This window comes from Pleurodeles waltl, chromosome 8 (assembly GCF_031143425.1).
Source record: "Pleurodeles waltl isolate 20211129_DDA chromosome 8, aPleWal1.hap1.20221129, whole genome shotgun sequence".
NCBI lineage: Eukaryota > Metazoa > Chordata > Amphibia > Caudata > Salamandridae > Pleurodeles > Pleurodeles waltl.
In genome coordinates, this window is record NC_090447.1 from 814,712,320 (window position 1) to 814,731,352 (window position 19,033).

Below are 19,033 nucleotides of genomic sequence, written 5' to 3' on the forward strand. Positions count from 1 at the left end.
ATCTACTGAATGGTGTTACAAGGCTCAAACCTTGGCTCAATTAGTAACCCTCAAACAAAGGCCTGAAGTCATCACTGGTGGTAACACAGGATTTTGTAAAAAAAGATATTTTTGTACTGAACGGTCCTCACAAGTCTTCTAGCTGTTCTCTTCTGCTCAGAAAAGAGGGAGAAGGCAAGGATCTGGAAGAACTATGTGCCAAGTGTAGGAAACTGGGATTAGTGTTGCAGTTGACCCCCCCTCCCCCCCTCCCCCACACACACTTTTTACCCCCTTTTAAGCTACTGGATGCTAGTTTTCGATTCTTGACTGTGCACTGAGGCCTGCCAATCAGACCTTATTTTCGGTGCTCTTTCCTTAAAATGAGGTGATGTCTAACTGTAAAACCCCTCTAAGTCCCTAGTAAAGGATACTCCTGGTACCCAGGGTACGGGTACTAAAGAAGGCCCCCAAGGACTGCAGCATATCTTATGCCACCCTAAAGGAAATACATTCAAGTCCCACACAGGCTGCGTGGCATGGTGCTAACTATGAAGTGAAAACATGACATGGCACACCCCTGTGTGCTCATTGGCTACTACCCTTCACTCCCCTTAAACTGATTGTTTAGGTGGCCACCTGACAGCAGGAAATCTGATTTGTTGGACCAAAGAAAAAAAAGGACACAGAGGAGCCGCAAAAAGGAAGAACTGAGGATCAGCAACTGATGTGGCACCAACCCTGCTAGCCTGCCTGCTGTCCTCGACAACTGCACCAAAGTGGACTGGCTCTGCATCTGTTCTGCCTCCCATAGCCTGGGAGGACTACCAGCACTTTAAGGAACCACCAGCAACTCCTGTGGAGTAGCTTAGCTACTCCCCTGCAGGCACCCAAAAAGAAACCTGAGAGCCGCGGCCTATGGAAAACCCGACATCAAAAAGCAGCACTGCAACAGAGCACCCCAAACCGAGGTGAAGTGGGCCAATGGTGCCAACAAGGTCTTCCAGAGCTAAATCCCACCTTGGGTTTGGCCAGATTGGTCCCCCAGTTGCTGCCTGCAGCCACTTTTGTGCAGGAACCAGGAATCACAAGCAGTATTCACAACACGACCCAGTTGGACAAAGCACCACTGTGCACACGCCCCCCAACCAGATTTGCTGTGGTCCGACAGTGACCCTGTATGGCTAAGAACCTTGAGACCTGAGCCCCCCTGAGTTCAACTGGACTGATTACCCAGTCCCCACCTACAGCCTCTTTTCCCCAAGACTGTTTCCCATTAAAGTGAACATGACACCAGACACTGTAAAGCACCTCTGCACCCAGACCACCCTAGTGCTTCCCAAAGTGATCTGTTGGTGCTGCCTTGGACTTTGCCCCACATTTACCTTAGCTCCAGAAGGACAGTCCTGTAAGTTGTTGCTAAGTGCCCGAATGCAGTATGTTTCTTTTCCCACAGGATGACATAAAGGAACCAGACGGTGAAAAGCACCTCTGCACCCGGAGGCCCCAGAGCCGACCGAGGTGATCTGTTGGTGCTGCCTTGGACTTGGCCCTATACTCACCTTAACTCCAGAAGATTGGTCCTATTCGTTGCTGCTAGGTACTCATATGCAGTTATGTACCCTTTACCATAGAACAACATTATAACATGATTGTCAATACAAGTGTGTTTTATTGCGACTTAAACATTGCTAACCCAAATGTTACTTACCTGATTATGATGTTGGTGTCTAAATTTAAATAAAAATCTGTGGTATTTTATAAACTAGTGTCTGATTTCTTTATTGCGTGTGTGTCTCGCTTACTGGCTCTGTGTGAAATAAGTGCTTAATACTATTCTCTAATAAGCCTAAACTGCTTGCCCACCCTACCACAAAACGTGAGCATTTAGGGTTATTATTTTAACCCATGCCATCCAATAAGGGTCGCCTGTACTATCTGCATAGTGTACCCCTACACTTGTACATTACATAGATAGCCATCTTCCTACATTAGGTCATACTCAAAATATTCAATAGACAATAAAAAGCCCTTAACAAACAGAGGAATTGCAAACAGAGCTATTATTATTAAAAGACAGAATAGATACCACAATCAGTTGACTGTAAGCCAAGTAAGGCACACATCTAGAAAGCACTTGCACCCAAAGCACCAGAGGCTGAGATCAGGTAAGAAAAATCATAAAACTAATAACTAAAATCATGACAGGGAGGAAACATACTGGATTTCTTTTAGAGCCACTCCACAGTAGTTGAGGGTAATTGCTGGTGCAGGTGGTAGTGATACAGGCAGGTCTATTGTGTGCAATACCAGGTAGGTACAGTGAGAATAGTGTAAAGCAGAAATAAGCAATGGCACCTTGTTTTTGTGGGACAATTGGGCATTTTGGGTAAATAGGAATTATCCCTAGAATTAACCCCAGCTCCTCTGGGGTAGTTCTGAATTAGCAATAACTACTTCAGGCTCACATTTAATTGTCTCAAAATAGCCACAATATGTGTCTACTGCAGGACTGTGTGAGCCCTTTTTATGACCCTCAAAGTGACTGATATAAGGCTCGCTATGGTGATAGCCCTGGACAAATATGTTAACATTTGGGATCTAGGTCAAATAATAAAAGTCTCCTGGGACACAGTTTTTTTTTCAGAAGAAACTACAGTTTCTGAGAGCTCCTTAAAGGTATACAGTGATACTGCTTTTAAGAGGAGGATAGGGTGATGATCCCAAGCAAGGCAAGCAGTGCCTGCAGGTATAAAAAGAAGAACAGCTTTCAATTAATCTACAGGAATAAATATAGCCTACTGCATCACAAAGAGAAGTCCAGCAAGTGCTTAAGAACACAATGGGGAGAAAACTAATCAGTAGAAGCAGCTCAATTGTTACACAGAAGATAAAAATCAAACTTTAGGTTCACGGTAAAAGATATTTGAAGTGGAGTCACTGATATGCCCACATTTATAAAACAATGAAAAAGTAGCAAAATATTTTCCAATATACTTACATTTTTCTTAAAGCCAAAGTAGGCACCAATAAAGGTCAGTGGGACAGATATGCAAAACCACAGGGCCAGTATAGCAACCAAAGTACCAAATGGAATAGCTGCTGAAGATCCTTCTCCCCATAGGATTAAGTTCATGACAAAGAAATCAGCAAATACAATTCTGAAAAACACACAAGGTACTTTAGTTAGACACTTTAAGCATGAACACAGAAGCTTACATCATTAAGATTTTTTAACTTATTGTAGAACTCTATAACATTAAGGTTTTGTTGAGGTGGATTTTATCATCTAATTGCCTAGCTTGTTGCACACTTTGGTACCTATTACAATACAGAACTTGGGCCAACTTCTCCCCCACAGAGAAATCACTAATACGATTTCAGTTGAGTCTGGGCAGCCTCCTGTGACACCTGCAGAATAAACAGAGGTAGCCCGGGGATGTCTGCGCTCAATACATTATCAGGCGTAAAGCACAAAAAATATTTAGGTACAATGAAGAGCATTAACCCCCAATCTGAAACATGACTAACAAATGCGACTCATACACAAAACTGAAAACGTTATTTATCTTTAACAATCAGTTTACAGCTTATACTGCTGTAGATTCCCATGCTCTGCACACTCCTAGTATCTAGTGTTGGGTACTAATGTTGCAACTTGATTTTCCTCGAATTTAAGAGTAGTTTTGAGGTAACTTCATATTCTTCTCCCAAAACTCACAATGCAAAGATACTGGCTCCACCTTATTTTATTTTCCTTACACAAATGTGAGTAAGTGTAGTGATGCAAAACAGGGCAGTCCTTGTATAGCAGTGTATCATGCCTAAATGTTCGAAAAGAATGACTGTTTCAAGCCTCATAGTATGAGCTAGTATCTGGGGAAGTGGGAGACAACACGTGAATCTAAATTCCTACAAGATGGAAACCAACTGTTACAGGTAAGTAATGTTTTCTGTTTGTAGCGTGTGCTACTGTAGGTTACATATTTTGCATAGACTGGAAAGCAGTGCCCTTTTTACTAAAGCAGTAACTTGCAAGCCGCAGCATAAGACATTTAGAACAAAGGTCTAAGAAAAGTTTGCTCGACTTTTGAATCTTGATGGCCATGGATGTCCACACAATAATGCTTTATGAAAGCCTGGATGGTAGATTGTATTGCAGCCATACACATGCCTTCAGGTAAAATGTTTCAAAGGAAAACCATAGTGGCCTCTTTTTCGCAAGTCAAATGTGTTCCAAGCACAGTATGCACTGTAAGTTTTGTCTTATTATAATGGACCTGGACACACTTGACGATTCATCTAGAAAACAGACTAGGAAACAAGGTTCTCAAAGTGGAGCTTACCAAAAGCTACATTTGTTTAGTCTTGGTAAAAGCTTTGGTTCTGTCAATGCAATGCATGACAGAGTGTAAAGCTCTTTTTACAATCACTTGAGGTTGTGGAAATAAAGAATGGCAAATCAATGGCTTCATATGAAAAGGGGAGACGACCTTAGGCAGGAAATGAGCGCTAGTCCTAAGAATGACCCAATCTTTCAATTTTTGATTGAAAGGCTCCTCTACCGTTACAGCTTGGAGTTCATTCGCTCTACGAAGGGAAGTGATAGCAATGAGGAAAGCCACCTTTCATGAAAGAAACTGCAGTGAGCAAGAATTTAACAGCTCAAATGGTGGCTCCATGAGAAAGTTAAAACATTCCTTAAAACTCTTCAGCGGACTGATTTGCCCAAGGGGGAATTCACTCCTAAGGTCATCCACAAAGCCCTTTATTTTGTATGGAAGTTGCCAATGCGGCTAAATGTACCATTCTGGATGTGTACGCTGAGCCTGCCTTTCGTAAGTGCATGAAATAGCTTGTTAAGATAGGTGCACAAGCAGACAAATCTCTTCCATTGTGATGCTTAACACGTCCTCGTGGTGGAGTTAGCGAGCGCCTTTTAGAATAACCATGCACACCTTTGGAAGTTGAGGGTGCCCAAACTCTAAGACTTTAGGTGTGAAATTGCCACATTAAGTGCTATGGGATTGGGATGTCATAGCGGAACTTGGTGTTGAGTAAGTAGTATTTTAGGGATGTATGGACATCTCAAAGTGTGCCGAGTACCATGAATTACGTGTTAAAGTGGGTGCTATGAGTATGAGCCTCATGGATGCCTACTTAATTTTCCTTATTATATACAGTATCGGTAGTGAAAGAAAAGCATATGCTAATATTTTTTACCAATTCATTACACAGTGCATTGCCCACGGACTGTGGAAACGCGAAGGTGACGCTTTAGCATTTTGTAGTTTAGCATTCTGCAAATAGGTCAATATCAGGGTCCTCCAGCAGACAATATATTGTTGAAAGGCATCAGCACTGATCTGCATCTTGTGTTTTTGTTGAAGTTTACTGTGAAGTTGTTGGGGTTCTTAAGGAGATTTTCTTCCTGAAGAAAGGCTTGAAGGTGATTGGCGCTATGCAAGATTGCCTGTGTCAACATGGCCAACTTAAATGAGAGCGTACCATCTTGCTTCTGAATGTAATACACTGTGGTCAGGTTGTCTAGACGAATGAGCACTATTTTGTTGTAAATTCATTTTTAAAATGTCCTTAGCACTAACTGAACCGCGATCAATTATGGGAGACTGATGTGCAACCTTCGTTGTTAAGAAGCGCTTTATCCTTGAATTGTGAATCACCCAAATGTGCGTCACACACAGTAAGGGAGGCATCTGCAGTAATGGTCACTAGTGGCTGATGGTAGAGAAATTAGTTGCCTACTAACAAGCTCTTGGTGTCCCACCACTGTCATATTTTCAACTCTGGGCTCCACTAGATCTTCCCATTGTCTACTTGTTTTGTGACCATTTTTGGCCAGACACTCTTGCAATAGCTTAACGTGCAAAGGAGCATTTGGGATTATTCTTGAAACAGGGGGGAAAGACTCCAGATTGGGTAACTCTGCATCAAGACTCCGACTCCAGGGGTTCTCTGTGTTGAGGCAATAGATCTTGGATACTAGACTCAGCCCCTACCGCCAAAAGACCATTTCGAGGTCGAATTGCCTCAGGAACAGTGGGATGGGCAAATTGTGATGTTTTGTCCTGGGTTGGTTTAGGGATTAAGGCATGGCTTCCTCAGTGATGTTCTTTGCCCCGGAGCCTTCAATACATCTCCTCTTTCATTTTTATCATTCAATCCTTTCAGCTTCTACGACAGGAGACCTGAATCTGATCTCTAGACTTATGGGTCTCTGGAGGATTTGAGTCTGTCAGCGGCTTCAGAGGATGATCTGTGGATAATGTGGATATCTTGGTGCGCTCAAAATGGTCCATGTTCTGGGTCTGCCGCTAAGTATGAACCTCAGGTTGTTGCACCTAGCGTGGTCATCTACATCCTCCACACAAACGTAGAGCTGTATGGATGATGATGTCATCCTAAAAACTGAGGTTTGGAGTTGTTTAACTGAATCTTCTAACTAAGTGATGCCATGCCTAAACCTTAAAACAGAAACATTCAGCTGGTGAAGCTTGTACCTTAGGTAATAAATCTCACCATGTAAACTTTAATCAAACCTTTAAAAAATATTCAAGTTCACTAGTAGAAAGGAAATCTAAGCCTATTTTTGATGTAACAATTCCATCAGAAAATACCACTCATCTTACATACTACTGCTGCATGGAGCCCCGCTTGTTTAGCCCTCACTGTCGATTTCTAGGGAGATATGTCTTCTTCAGTGTCCTCCAGACTGGTTTTTAACAGGAGCTCTTCATGGGTTGTCTTCCTACTCAAGAACTCGCATGTTCTTGTCCAGTAGATCTGAAATGTCCCTTTTGGATGCTATATTATAGCATCCAAGTCAATAAAGGTTGAACCATCACATGCAGGAATGTTAATGCCCCACCCCAGTCATATTCTTTCCTCTTTTTCTAGGGCGACGCCCTTCTTGAGGCACCTAACAAGAAACCCCTTGATGTGAGGTGATTTTAATGGGATCATGGACCGAATATTGGACAGAGATATCTCTTGACCCTCCAAATGAGCGGGTTGAACAAAGTTACTTGACTTTGCCACTTTCCTGTGTCCGACAGATGCTTGGAGAGTCCGTCACTCAACTCAAGGTTATTCCTTTTCCTCCAATGCTCACAGGTACTTCTCTATGCTTCATTATTTCTTTGTTCACCTCACTGATGCACATCTTGTGTCAAAAGTTGACATCCTTTCAAGGGGGGACTTATGACCCCATAGCTATCGTTATTACACTGGGATGAACCAATTCCTTAGACCAAGCTATCTTGAGGCCCAATAAACGGTGGCCAATGGCTGATGAGTTCTCCAAGTATATGCTGAAGAATCTATGCTCATATCCTAAATAATGTAGGCTCTGCAGAATCCCTATTTACTTTCTGGGAGGCCTCTGAACAGAAAGACAAAATCGATTAGTGGTGGTCATTCGAGCTTACCTCATGGAATTATATCCGAGTATAGGTGATCGGCGTAACACACAATGTTGTAATCAATTAAAGGTACCTAGGTCACAATGAACCACCTGACTGATGATGGGGTTAACAAGCACAGGGACCAGGTGGGAAATCATTTTGCTTGGTCAGGAGAGATGGTCCCTAGAGGTACGTGGGTGAGTCCATGGTGCTTCTGCAGAGTGCTCGGTAACGCGCGCCCCCCCCTAAAAAAAAAAACCCACATGGCTGAAGCTTTTGTCTCCTACTATACCAGTCTTAAGAGGAGGCCTTTTCTGACCTCGGAGAGTCAGTCATTACAGTTATGTATGCAGTCTTTGTTTCAAAGTGACTGTTATGGTTTTATGACTGGTAGGCCTACCAGACAATCTAAGACCCATTCATAATGCCTTGATTTTGCAACACACCTACAAGACCCTTCTCCCCTGCTAGGAGACTTTGAGAAGGACTTTTACTGAGTGAGCTGGGAGTAAATGTTTGACATACTATCCTACTATACCAGTCTTAAGAGGAGGAGAGAAGCCCTAGATTACACTTAGATAGATGCCATACTTGCCACAATCTAAGACCCATTCATAATGCCTTGATTTTGCAACACACATACAAGACCCTTCTTACCTGCTAGGAGACTTTGAGAAGGACTTTTACTGAGTGAGCTGGGAATAAATGTTTGAAATACTATCCTACTATACCAGTCTTAAGAGGAGGAGAGAAGCTCTAGATTACACTTAGATAGATTCCATACTTGCCACAATTCCCTTCCCTCACTTAGCTGTAGTAGTTAGGTAACAGCTAGAACTTGAAAGCTGGGAAAATGCATCACCTGTCCCCTTCTCTGATATCTCAAAAGGGAAGATGTCAGGGTCTAATAGAATTCGAGCACAGGTCTTTCACAGGTTTCCTCTAAATTAGTACATTAGCAACTTAATATATTCCACCAAATAGCCAAGGATGGAATCTCCTTGTCTGACCTCGGAGAGTCAGTCATTACAGTTATGTATGCAGTCTTTGGTTCAAAGTGACTGTTATGGTTTTATGACTGGTAGGCCTACCAGACAATCTAAGACCCATTCATAATGCCTTGATTTTGCAACACACCTACAAGACCCTTCTCACCTGCTAGGAGACTTTGAGGAGGACTTTTACTGAGTGAGCTGGGAGTAAATGTTTGACATACCATCCAGACTCGGCCCCATGCTACACCCCTCTATTATATTAACAACCACATGCAAGGTTTTCACGTTTTAGGGGGATACCAAACAAGGTTAGCTAAACAACTTCTTATCAATTACAATCGCCATTCAACTCTTGGTTCAGTCTGATGAATGATGACTGGCTGAAAATGTATCACTGGACAAAAGAGCTAAAGGATCACCTGTCACTGTCATGTAATGGGAGATCCTGTATTCATTTTAGCAGTATTCAGGTCTACAAGTAAACCAGTGAAAAAAACCATAATTCATAAAGTTCATAGAACCCTTGAAGAGACAATGTGAGCCTCTAGTCTTAGGGTAGAATCAGTGAGCTACAAGTATCTGGAAATCAAAGTCTCAAATTCCCTGATGTAATGCTGGTCTACCAATACTACGTCTCTTATTTGCTGAGGGACAGGTGGCAATGGACTCTCCTTCCACACTCCCTTTTGCAAGGTGTCATAATCACAAAGATGCTCTTCAAAAGAGCTGTCTGTGGAAAACGAAAGTGTAGGAAATCTGCCTTTTCTCCGTGGTCACCCGACATTTGTCACCATTTGCTAGACCCTATATTTTTGCTGGCTTTAGAACTTTGTGCATTTTCCCCTGCTAATCAGTAGTAATGTGTCTGTGCTCTCTCTTTTAACATTCCCCATATGGCACACTCCTAATTGTCATGCTAGCTTGCCTATAAATCCCTAGCATATGGTGTAAAGGGTACCCAGGGCCTACATGTCAAATGCAATCCCAGGGCCTGGAAGTTAAATGCAATCAGTGGACTGCAGCACTTATTGTGACATCCACTATGGTGGCAATACAAACAAGGCTTTAGGTCTACTGGTGCTGCTGTAGGACTCTTACCATGGGGATAAGACTGCTGAGTTTAGGGTGGCGGAACCACCGTGTGTGGATGACTGAGTCAGTCCCACACCGACTTGACTTCATCGGCTAGCTAACAGCACCTCACCCAAACCTGGAAAGTAAAGGTGATTTGTGGCACTCTATAAACATGACACTCAGACTCCTCAGGAAGTTGTGGTGGAAAAGATCATAGCCCTTTCTCTCAGTTGCACAAAGTCTCAAATATGCTAAGGCAGACACAGAGATGCAGAGTAACTTTCAATATTTATTGAAGCAATTACATCAGATGATAAAATGCATGAGCTGTGATTATTAAGATGAAACATAAGACATTGATGATTGTGACCATTGGAGAAAAACATTTGAACAGTCCCACCATCCTGATCTAATCATAGAGTCTAATGATTCCTACTTACACCTTAATGTCTAAACCTGAGAGCATAGCGATGTTAGCCTTTCAGCTTGTCCCGCTCTATTAAGTAGCCCCAACACCATAACTGAAAGATTGGCACAGGTCTACCTGTTGTAAGCTGGCAATCCTTCTGGCTGCCTGGAAAGACAAGGCCAGGATCAGCAGAGCTGTCAATAGATGGATGAACATTCCCAAACAGACTTGGCTAGAATGCCCTCTGCCCCCCTTAAGCCTATGCAGTGTTTATGTGAAAAAGCATGTTGTGTTCTAAGAATAGGCCTGATGTAATGATATGTCTGGGGTTTGAGGTCTGACTCCGTAACTCTTGGTGCAGCAATACTGGGTAAACAATTGTGTACAAACATGACAGACTTGAGCAGGGCACAGAGTGAAATGCAGACAAAGGAATGATAAATGTAGAACACAAACAATGCTTGCACAGAAAGGCATAAAACAACCATGTTGAAAAGTGAGATGTGATAAAATATTATAAAAATTAATAAACATATAAAATGTTTATGTAGGTAATAGGGCACAGGCTACGGGCCAAGAGTTGAAATAAGGGTGCCCAATCTTGGCGCTAAAAGAAATCCACAACAGTGTAGCCTGATTGTAGCAGTGCAAAAATTGCAATTCTACCTGACAAAATTAACTTTGACAGGTCAAAACCTCTCTTTTAAAAGTTAACAATTCACACCTAGGTAAGCCTTGTCACCTACAAGGGTGCAGTGTATCTGAAAGTAGGACATGTAGAAATGTAATGTTAATAAGCCCTAACAGTGAATAGCACCCAAAATCTATTTTTACTGTGGCAGGACTAGCTGCTCTACGCCGAAAACCATATTACATAGAAAAAAACTATAAAATCCTAATACTGTATCTCAGGAATGAAACTAGCCAGAAGAATAATTAAACAACTATTTTTAATAGTTACTAGAAGTTAAAGTCAATGCTGAAGTCAAATTTTTAATAAATATTAAGGAAAAGTAACTTTCAGAAACTAACCTGTTCCCTGCCTGAAGTTCATGTAGGCTAAATTTGCATTAGCTCACCCACTTCTGCCAGACAGTAATTAGCATTTGAATAGGTGTGAAAAAGGTGCAGAGTGATGAGCTGAGGTCAATTTAGGGACTTTAAGGGTTCATCCTGAAGAGGGCTGCCATTCCTTGAGGTGGGTAGTCACTCACCCCAATTTCTAATTCTAGTTCTTACACAAAGTAATGGCCAAATATTTAAATATTTCAAATATCCTTAAGACTGGGGGCATCAGTATTCTTACTATCATTCCCAACATTTAATGGTTCTAAGCAAGTGGAATTATGGGTCACAATGCGGCCCAGCACACGTCACTGAAAGATGGGTGCAAGGAAACCACTCAACCCAACATTACATTTGTGGTGGCAGACTCATATGGTACTGCTAAGGCTGTTCTTGAAGTCTGCAGGCTTGTGTATGCTCAACTGAATTTCACAGGGTGAAACACCCCTACAGGTTGTAATATTTCCACACCATGGTCTCCCACCCTCTGAGATTTTTCAAGTTGGGCTTATATATGGAACCCTTTATTAAAAAGATGAACTACAGGAGTTTGACCTTCACCAATCATGATTTTCCAAGTACAGATACAGCATGCTTTGTCTCTTTATCAGAAAGGTTCTTTTAAAATTGTGAGCTACAATCCCCTTGAAACTAATCTTACACTGGGGGCACCAGGGGATAAAAAGATTTCTAAAATCATGCAGGTCCTCATCTAGAAACTCACCTTTCCTTCCACAGGGATGCACAGATGCCTTAACTTAGAGAGACTGATCTGATGTAACAGGGTGATCCCAGAAACCCCTGAACATTGGAAACCCTGGCAAGAACATTGCCAACAACAAGCAACGGGATAGGACCTCAGTTTTGTAGGGGTTATATTTGTCCCCAGCCTCATTTTCTCACTGTATATGGCTGTGCAGCAGGCTTTGTTGCACTACAGAGTAACTGGTCAACACTTACATGAAAGATGAATGGCACCTGCAATGTTAGGTATTACATGCAAAAACAATGTATAAAATCTAGTGAAACTGATTTCTTTTTAAATTAAGAGTTGCCCTGCCATGCAGCATCTGAATAAAGCTGGTTGGTCATAAGATGCCAGTGAAGCCTCCAACGAGATGCTATGTTCTTCTGGCAATAACCCATTAGGAGAGTCAATCCTAACAAGTCCAATTGTATCTGCCTACAATGACTTTCCCTGAAATACACTCCTTTAAGTATTAATGCCTTGTAAAGTCATGTAGTTCCTAAATGTGTAGTCTGATGTCAAGTCAGTGCAGATACTTGTGATGCAACATTACTGCCAAGCACCTTCTGCAGAACATGGCAGTTGCACATTTCAGACAAATTGCACAAGTTGAGAGCTAGTGGATTAACAAGGAATTCATTAAAAAAAGAATGAAAAACATTTATGAAATGACGAGAACAACTGTAAGAAATGCTGCACAGCCAACACATTAATCACTAAGCCAAGAGATAGTCCACTACAGAGAAACACCAAGACACATTCCAAGTGAGATTTATAGACCTCTGTAACAAAAATTCTGGGAATATAATCTGGCATGATGGTGAGATAAGAGCAATACTACCTTCCGCAGGACAATACATGGACATATTTTATAGTTTACTTCATTTTAATCACTAATTATCATGATACAAGAAGCTAAAAAAAAGTGAGCATTTCTAATTGTCTCATATGCCATAGTGGAAATCTGCCATATGAATGACGTGTAGTTTAGCATCAGGTTTTAGAGCTATTTGTTATTGTGCTTAATAGGTCAATTCAAATAAGGGTTTTAGAGCCATGTTACATTTCCCTAGCTATAAAGGAGGATGTACAATGTACATTATTTGTTTTATTCATGTGGTCACAGGCCAGAAGGTTAAAAAGCCAGTGAGACACCAGACAGACTTCAAGATGTCAAGTGACTGTGACTCTCAGTTTACAAAGCTTGGTGGAAACATGGAGGGTGCATGGATTACATGCATGTGTGGAGCTCTGCAGCCAAATGGAGAGGGAGAAGTCCTTGGCTACTGTAAAGAAAGTGGTTTCTAGGCTTTTTCGAGGATGGTTATCAGTTCACAACAGCTGAGCATGGGAGAGAAACATACTGCAAAAATTAAAACAATTAAGAAAAACAATCATATCTCATTACTAATTGTTTTTATTTCTAGGAACAATAACTACTTAGTATATACATGTTCTGAAAAGTGGATAACTGAAAGAAAACTATTTGCCATACCCGGGACACAGGAATGATGTTAGTAGTACATTTGTTTTCCATTTTTCACCTCCAAATGCTGTTGAAAAAAGGATACCAAATAAAATTGAGCAAAACAGTGTCTAGTGCAACTGATCATAAGTTAAAATACATACATGTTTTATTACCAGGGTAGAAAATTCATAAACCAATGCAAACACACACAATATCTCTTTTATCATACATTTCGAGAGAATATGACATTACGTAGACAAAGTGATTTGAGAGCATTCTGGCCATTTGTTCAACTCACCAAGGAACACAGGGGCATAAAGAAAACTAAACTTGTCATTTTGATTAAAGATTGCAGCCAACACAATATTTTATACACAATATTATGATTTGATCAGAATCACTACCCATGTAGGTACATTCAGATTAATGAAGAGTCTACAAATTATGCCTCACCTACTGTTTCAAAAAACTCCCAGTGGGAAACTACAGTGCCAAAATAAACAGTTGCTTATGTCAAAGTAGGCAAATAAGACAATTTGCAGTTAGTAAGTTATTGACAGCCAAGACTGAAGGACTAGAATGGTGCAACATGGGATATTAAAATATATATTGTTGCCCATGCTCAAGATGTAATGACTGAGAGCCTAATCATCAGAGATCCATTACTAGTACCGCATGCACCGCTCATTCCCGTTCACAAGAGGCGGCAGGTGATCTGAAGGGTCTTGGGGACCTTCATGTAAGCACTTTGTGAACACTTTTCAGATTTCATACATGGCCAGGAGCATATCATCTCACTTGATTCCATGTTACTTATACACCCTTCTAGAGAATCAAAAAGCTATTAACTATCTTTATTGGTTACTACTACTGTTGTAGTGTGGTTAGTTTTACGTATTCATTGCGCTTTAGCTTCAGGCCTTTGTGCACTTTGCCCTGAATATATTTTATTCATTTGCTGACAGCTTAGAGCCTCTGTGTACTTTGCTCTACATGCTTTTTATTAGGCTTCGTACTGTTATTTTTCAAATAGCCAGTTCTACGGTGTTGTTTTTTATTCATATCACACTGTTTTGCCTACTTCAGCACTGGAGTTCTCCATAACATATTTACTCTGTGCTTCAGTCAAGGATACAGTCTGGTACATTGCCGATAGACGTGGTAAGAGTTTACACTTGGCATTCCTGCGTAGGGACATTTTGTGATCACAATGACATGTTAGTTATAAAATCACTTCCTTGTCCCAATACACGCAAGAGGGAGATTCCGACCAGGGAACCACAACTTGACGCTGACTGCCTCGTTGCAGATGCTGAACCAAGATCACAGGTCTTTGCTCAGGTATGAGGGCTAATGTCTCCACAGTGATTCTAATAGGCAAGCTAGAAGCTTAACATGCTGTGCTCTAGATAGAACAAGCAGAGGGAGAGTAGAAACTGTTTGACAATATGATAGCTTTGTTTTTATGTTTTACTCTCCTGGTAACTATTACAATCCTACTGTGTTGTATCGTTCTGGTTATTGCGGCTCACGCCTTAATATCTAAAATACAGTCGTTTTATTAAAACATTATATAAAACTTATCCTGTCTTTTGTCATTTGTATATGAGATCATATTGGAAATAAGAGAGTTGGTTTGGATCTGAGTAACCACGACTTCCCTGAGAAGTTCCAAAGATGTCATGCGCTCGGCTGCCAAATCATTCCTTCCACATGGGAGAAATGAGGCACTGCTAGTTAGCCGGAGCAAAAACCGGATTTAGGGTGACAGAGTTCTTTACACGTGGGTCAGACTCAGTCCCCCACACCGTTATAGATTCTGCTACCAAGAAATCCAGTAGTCTCATTTAGGATAATGAGAGCCCACGCGACATGGCGCCGCCAACGTTTGGTCTGGCTCTAATGATTAGGTCCGACTGACTCTCTTGGTCTCATATATATTTTGACTCCTCGGTTCCGTATACGGAGACGTCCGTGGGGCTGAGGGTTTCCACCGCCACGGCATAGGTGCTTCCTGTTGCTTAGTGGTTGGTTGTTCAAGCTTGAACTTTGAAAGGAAAAACCCCGATATTGGTGTGCCTTCTCTGACCTGAAGCCGTTTTTTATAAAATGGCGAATCCTAATGTAGTGAACATAGCAATTAATATGCGACATCCGCTCACGGGACATCTGTTGACACATGGACTGACAGTCCAGGGGGGTCCAGTCACTTTTGTGGTGGACGCCCATGCAGCCTATACAGGGAGTGCAGAATTATTAGGCAAATGAGTATTTTGACCACATCATCCTCTTTATGCATGTTGTCTTACTCCAAGCTGTATAGGCTCGAAAGCCTACTACCAATTAAGCATATTAGGTGATGTGCATCTCTGTAATGAGAAGGGGTGTGGTCTAATGACATCAACACCCTATATCAGGTGTGCATAATTATTAGGCAACTTCCTTTCCTTTGGCAAAATGGGTCAAAAGAAGGACTTGACAGGCTCAGAAAAGTCAAAAATAGTGAGATATCTTGCAGAGGGATGCAGCACTCTTAAAATTGCAAAGCTTCTGAAGCGTGATCATCGAACAATCAAGCGTTTCATTCAAAATAGTCAACAGGGTCGCAAGAAGCGTGTGGAAAAACCAAGGCGCAAAATAACTGCCCATGAACTGAGAAAAGTCAAGCGTGCAGCTGCCACGATGCCACTTGCCACCAGTTTGGCCATATTTCAGAGCTGCAACATCACTGGAGTGCCCAAAAGCACAAGGTGTGCAATACTCAGAGACATGGCCAAGGTAAGAAAGGCTGAAAGACGACCACCACTGAACAAGACACACAAGCTGAAACGTCAAGACTGGGCCAAGAAATATCTCAAGACTGATTTTTCTAAGGTTTTATGGACTGATGAAATGAGAGTGAGTCTTGATGGGCCAGATGGATGGGCCCGTGGCTGGATTGGTAAAGGGCAGAGAGCTCCAGTCCGACTCAGACGCCAGCAAGGTGGAGGTGGAGTACTGGTTTGGGCTGGTATCATCAAAGATGAGCTTGTGGGGCCTTTTCGGGTTGAGGATGGAGTCAAGCTCAACTCCCAGTCCTACTGCCAGTTCCTGGAAGACACCTTCTTCAAGCAGTGGTACAGGAAGAAGTCTGCATCCTTCAAGAAAAACATGATTTTCATGCAGGACAATGCTCCATCACACGCGTCCAAGTACTCCACAGCGTGGCTGGCAAAAAAGGGTATAAAAGAAGGAAATCTAATGACATGGCCTCCTTGTTCACCTGATCTGAACCCCATTGAGAACCTGTGGTCCATCATCAAATGTGAGATTTACAAGGAGGGAAAACAGTACACCTCTCTGAACAGTGTCTGGGAGGCTGTGGTTGCTGCTGCACGCAATGTTGATGGTGAACAGATCAAAACACTGACAGAATCCATGGATGGCAGGCTTTTGAGTGTCCTTGCAAAGAAAGGTGGCTATATTGGTCACTGATTTGTTTTTGTTTTGTTTTTGAATGTCAGAAATGTGTATTTGTGAATGTTGAGATGTTATATTGGTTTCACTGGTAATAATAAATAATTGAAATGGGTATATATTTTTTTTTGTTAAGTTGCCTAATAATTATGCACAGTAATAGTCACCTGCACACACAGATATCCCCCTAACATAGCTAAAACTAAAAAGAAACTAAAAACTACTTCCAAAAATATTCAGCTTTGATATTAATGAGTTTTTTGGGTTCATTGAGAACATGGTTGTTGTTCAATAATAAAATTAATCCTCAAAAATACAACTTGCCTAATAATTCTGCACTCCCTGTAGAACGGAACTTTTTTATTCTTGGGTCAGATTTCCAGCAGTGGATGGGGGAACAAATACTTTTCACGAATACACAGTTGCGAATGTCCCTGGACAATACAGGGCTTACGCTTATTTAGAAATACCTCTATCTTATCAAGAACACCATAATTGGCTTGATGGCACACTCCCACACACAGTAGCACAAGTTAGGTTAGGTCCACTGAGTAATGATGGTCCTACCTGGCCTTTATTGGCTACATATACACCACATCCTGCGGTTGCTCAATTGGCAGTGGTTGAAGTTCGTCGTTTATATACAGAATTAATGGCTACATATAGACGATTAGTTCAGTTTGTCATGCAGACACTAAATACGAATGCAGCGCGTGCTGCTCCAGCGCACCCACAGGCTGTGGTTCCGGGTATTAATCCGGCCACTGTGCACTCGGTAATGGGTAAAGAACCGGCTAAACGAGAGGAGACTCCATTTTGGATGGCGCAAAAGATTAATACGCTGGAAGCAGTATTTCCCCATACGGGACCTCAGGATAAACATAGAATTTTGACGATGTGTTTGCAGTACGGGATGGTTCCTCCGGTGGACCTTTGTAATACCTGGGGCACGGTATTTGCCGCGCTCTACACTACGGCACACCGACATTAGCTAATTTACCGGACGTACTTAAACAGATTCAGGATGAATATGGGACTGCCCCTGCCTTGGATTTGGGCATGCAGTTGCTGGGCAATTTTGCCACAGTTTCTTCTATTATTTTGAGTAATCTCAAAGGAGAGGCAGTAGCACTGGCGGTGCGAATGAGTCTTCGGGATGTTCCGCTGCTTAATCAGGAGCGGGAGCTTCCGAGAATAATAGCGGAAACATATTCTAGTATTGGTCGTGATAGTCTAGGGGCTAGACCACAAAAACCCCAGTTACAGGGTAAAAATAATAAAGATAATGCTAAACAGCAACAACCTGAAGGTTCGAAAAAGCGCTGGGAAAAGAAACAGCAAACACCTAAGAAAGATGGTGGACAGTCTCCGCAACCGGAGACACCACAAAATAAGTATAATCTCGGAATAGGGATACTTTGAAGACGCCTGATAGATATCAATACACTGATACACGCCAATCTTTTTCCTTTCAGGACTCCTCGGAAAAGAGAAGTGAGAGAGGTGGTCAGTCAGAGCGGATGACGGAGTACGTGAAACCGAGACAGGATTCACAACGCTCAGCGGAGGTTTCTATTAAACAAGAAGAGAAACCGCTGCAAAAAAAACAGCAATTTAAGAAGAAGAAAGTGGCAGCTGTCTCAGTCAGACATGCCGCTCAAGAAGAGAGTTCTCTTGACGAACAAGACATGGGCATTAGCACTGTTAGACAGCGCGGCAGAGGTCACAATAGTTCGCCGGAGTCTTCTAGAGCATCTGGAGGTGAAAGCAACTGATGACTTCATACAAGTCGAGACGGCGGATATGCGAGTCTCTGATCCTGATAGAGTATATGAAGTGACTCTGCGATTGGAAGGGGACATTGACCGTATTATAAACGCCATTTTTTGGGACCATGTGGTAAAATCATATGATTTTCTGTTGGCCGAACAAGATTGGCCACCTGACTTTGTTTGCGACTGTCCAGTTGGGGAGGAGGTTATTAAACCTTCCTTCTCACCACTTGTTCCGAGAGAACTCGCAGAGTCCTATAGTAAATCATGGGCTCTAGCACAGGCTCCCGCCTTGTATAGAAATAACGTGGGGTGGGACAGACAATCACCTTATCATGTAATTCCAATAAAAGACGAACCTCAGCCACAACCGCAATATCCTATCAAATTTGAAGCTAGGGCATCGGTTAGAAAAATTCTTACACAATTGGAGTATCAGGGTGTAATTGAGCCCTGTGTCTCGCCGATGAATAATCCCTCGTTTCCGGTTGCTAAACCGGACCATTCATATAGGATAGTGGTGGATTACCGACATTTGAATAGTCATACACGCACATATGCAATACAGAATTCACACAGCGCAGCGCTTATGAATAATATAGTGCGTAAAAAATATAAGACAACATTAGATATCTCGAATGGA

General features: G+C 42.0%; 1 protein-coding gene across 1 annotated transcript in view; it reads right to left on the reverse strand.

Moving 5' to 3' along the window:
* The window catches only part of TM9SF2 (transmembrane 9 superfamily member 2), a 313,007-nt gene that overhangs the window by 115,197 nt on the left and 178,777 nt on the right, over positions 1-19,033 (reverse strand). The window contains exons 12-13 of the mRNA XM_069205078.1: positions 13,190-13,247; positions 2,981-3,140 (exon numbers count right to left, since the gene is read on the reverse strand). Coding sequence (XP_069061179.1) covers positions 2,981-3,140; positions 13,190-13,247 — 218 coding nt within the window. The remainder of the gene's footprint in view (positions 1-2,980; positions 3,141-13,189; positions 13,248-19,033) is intronic.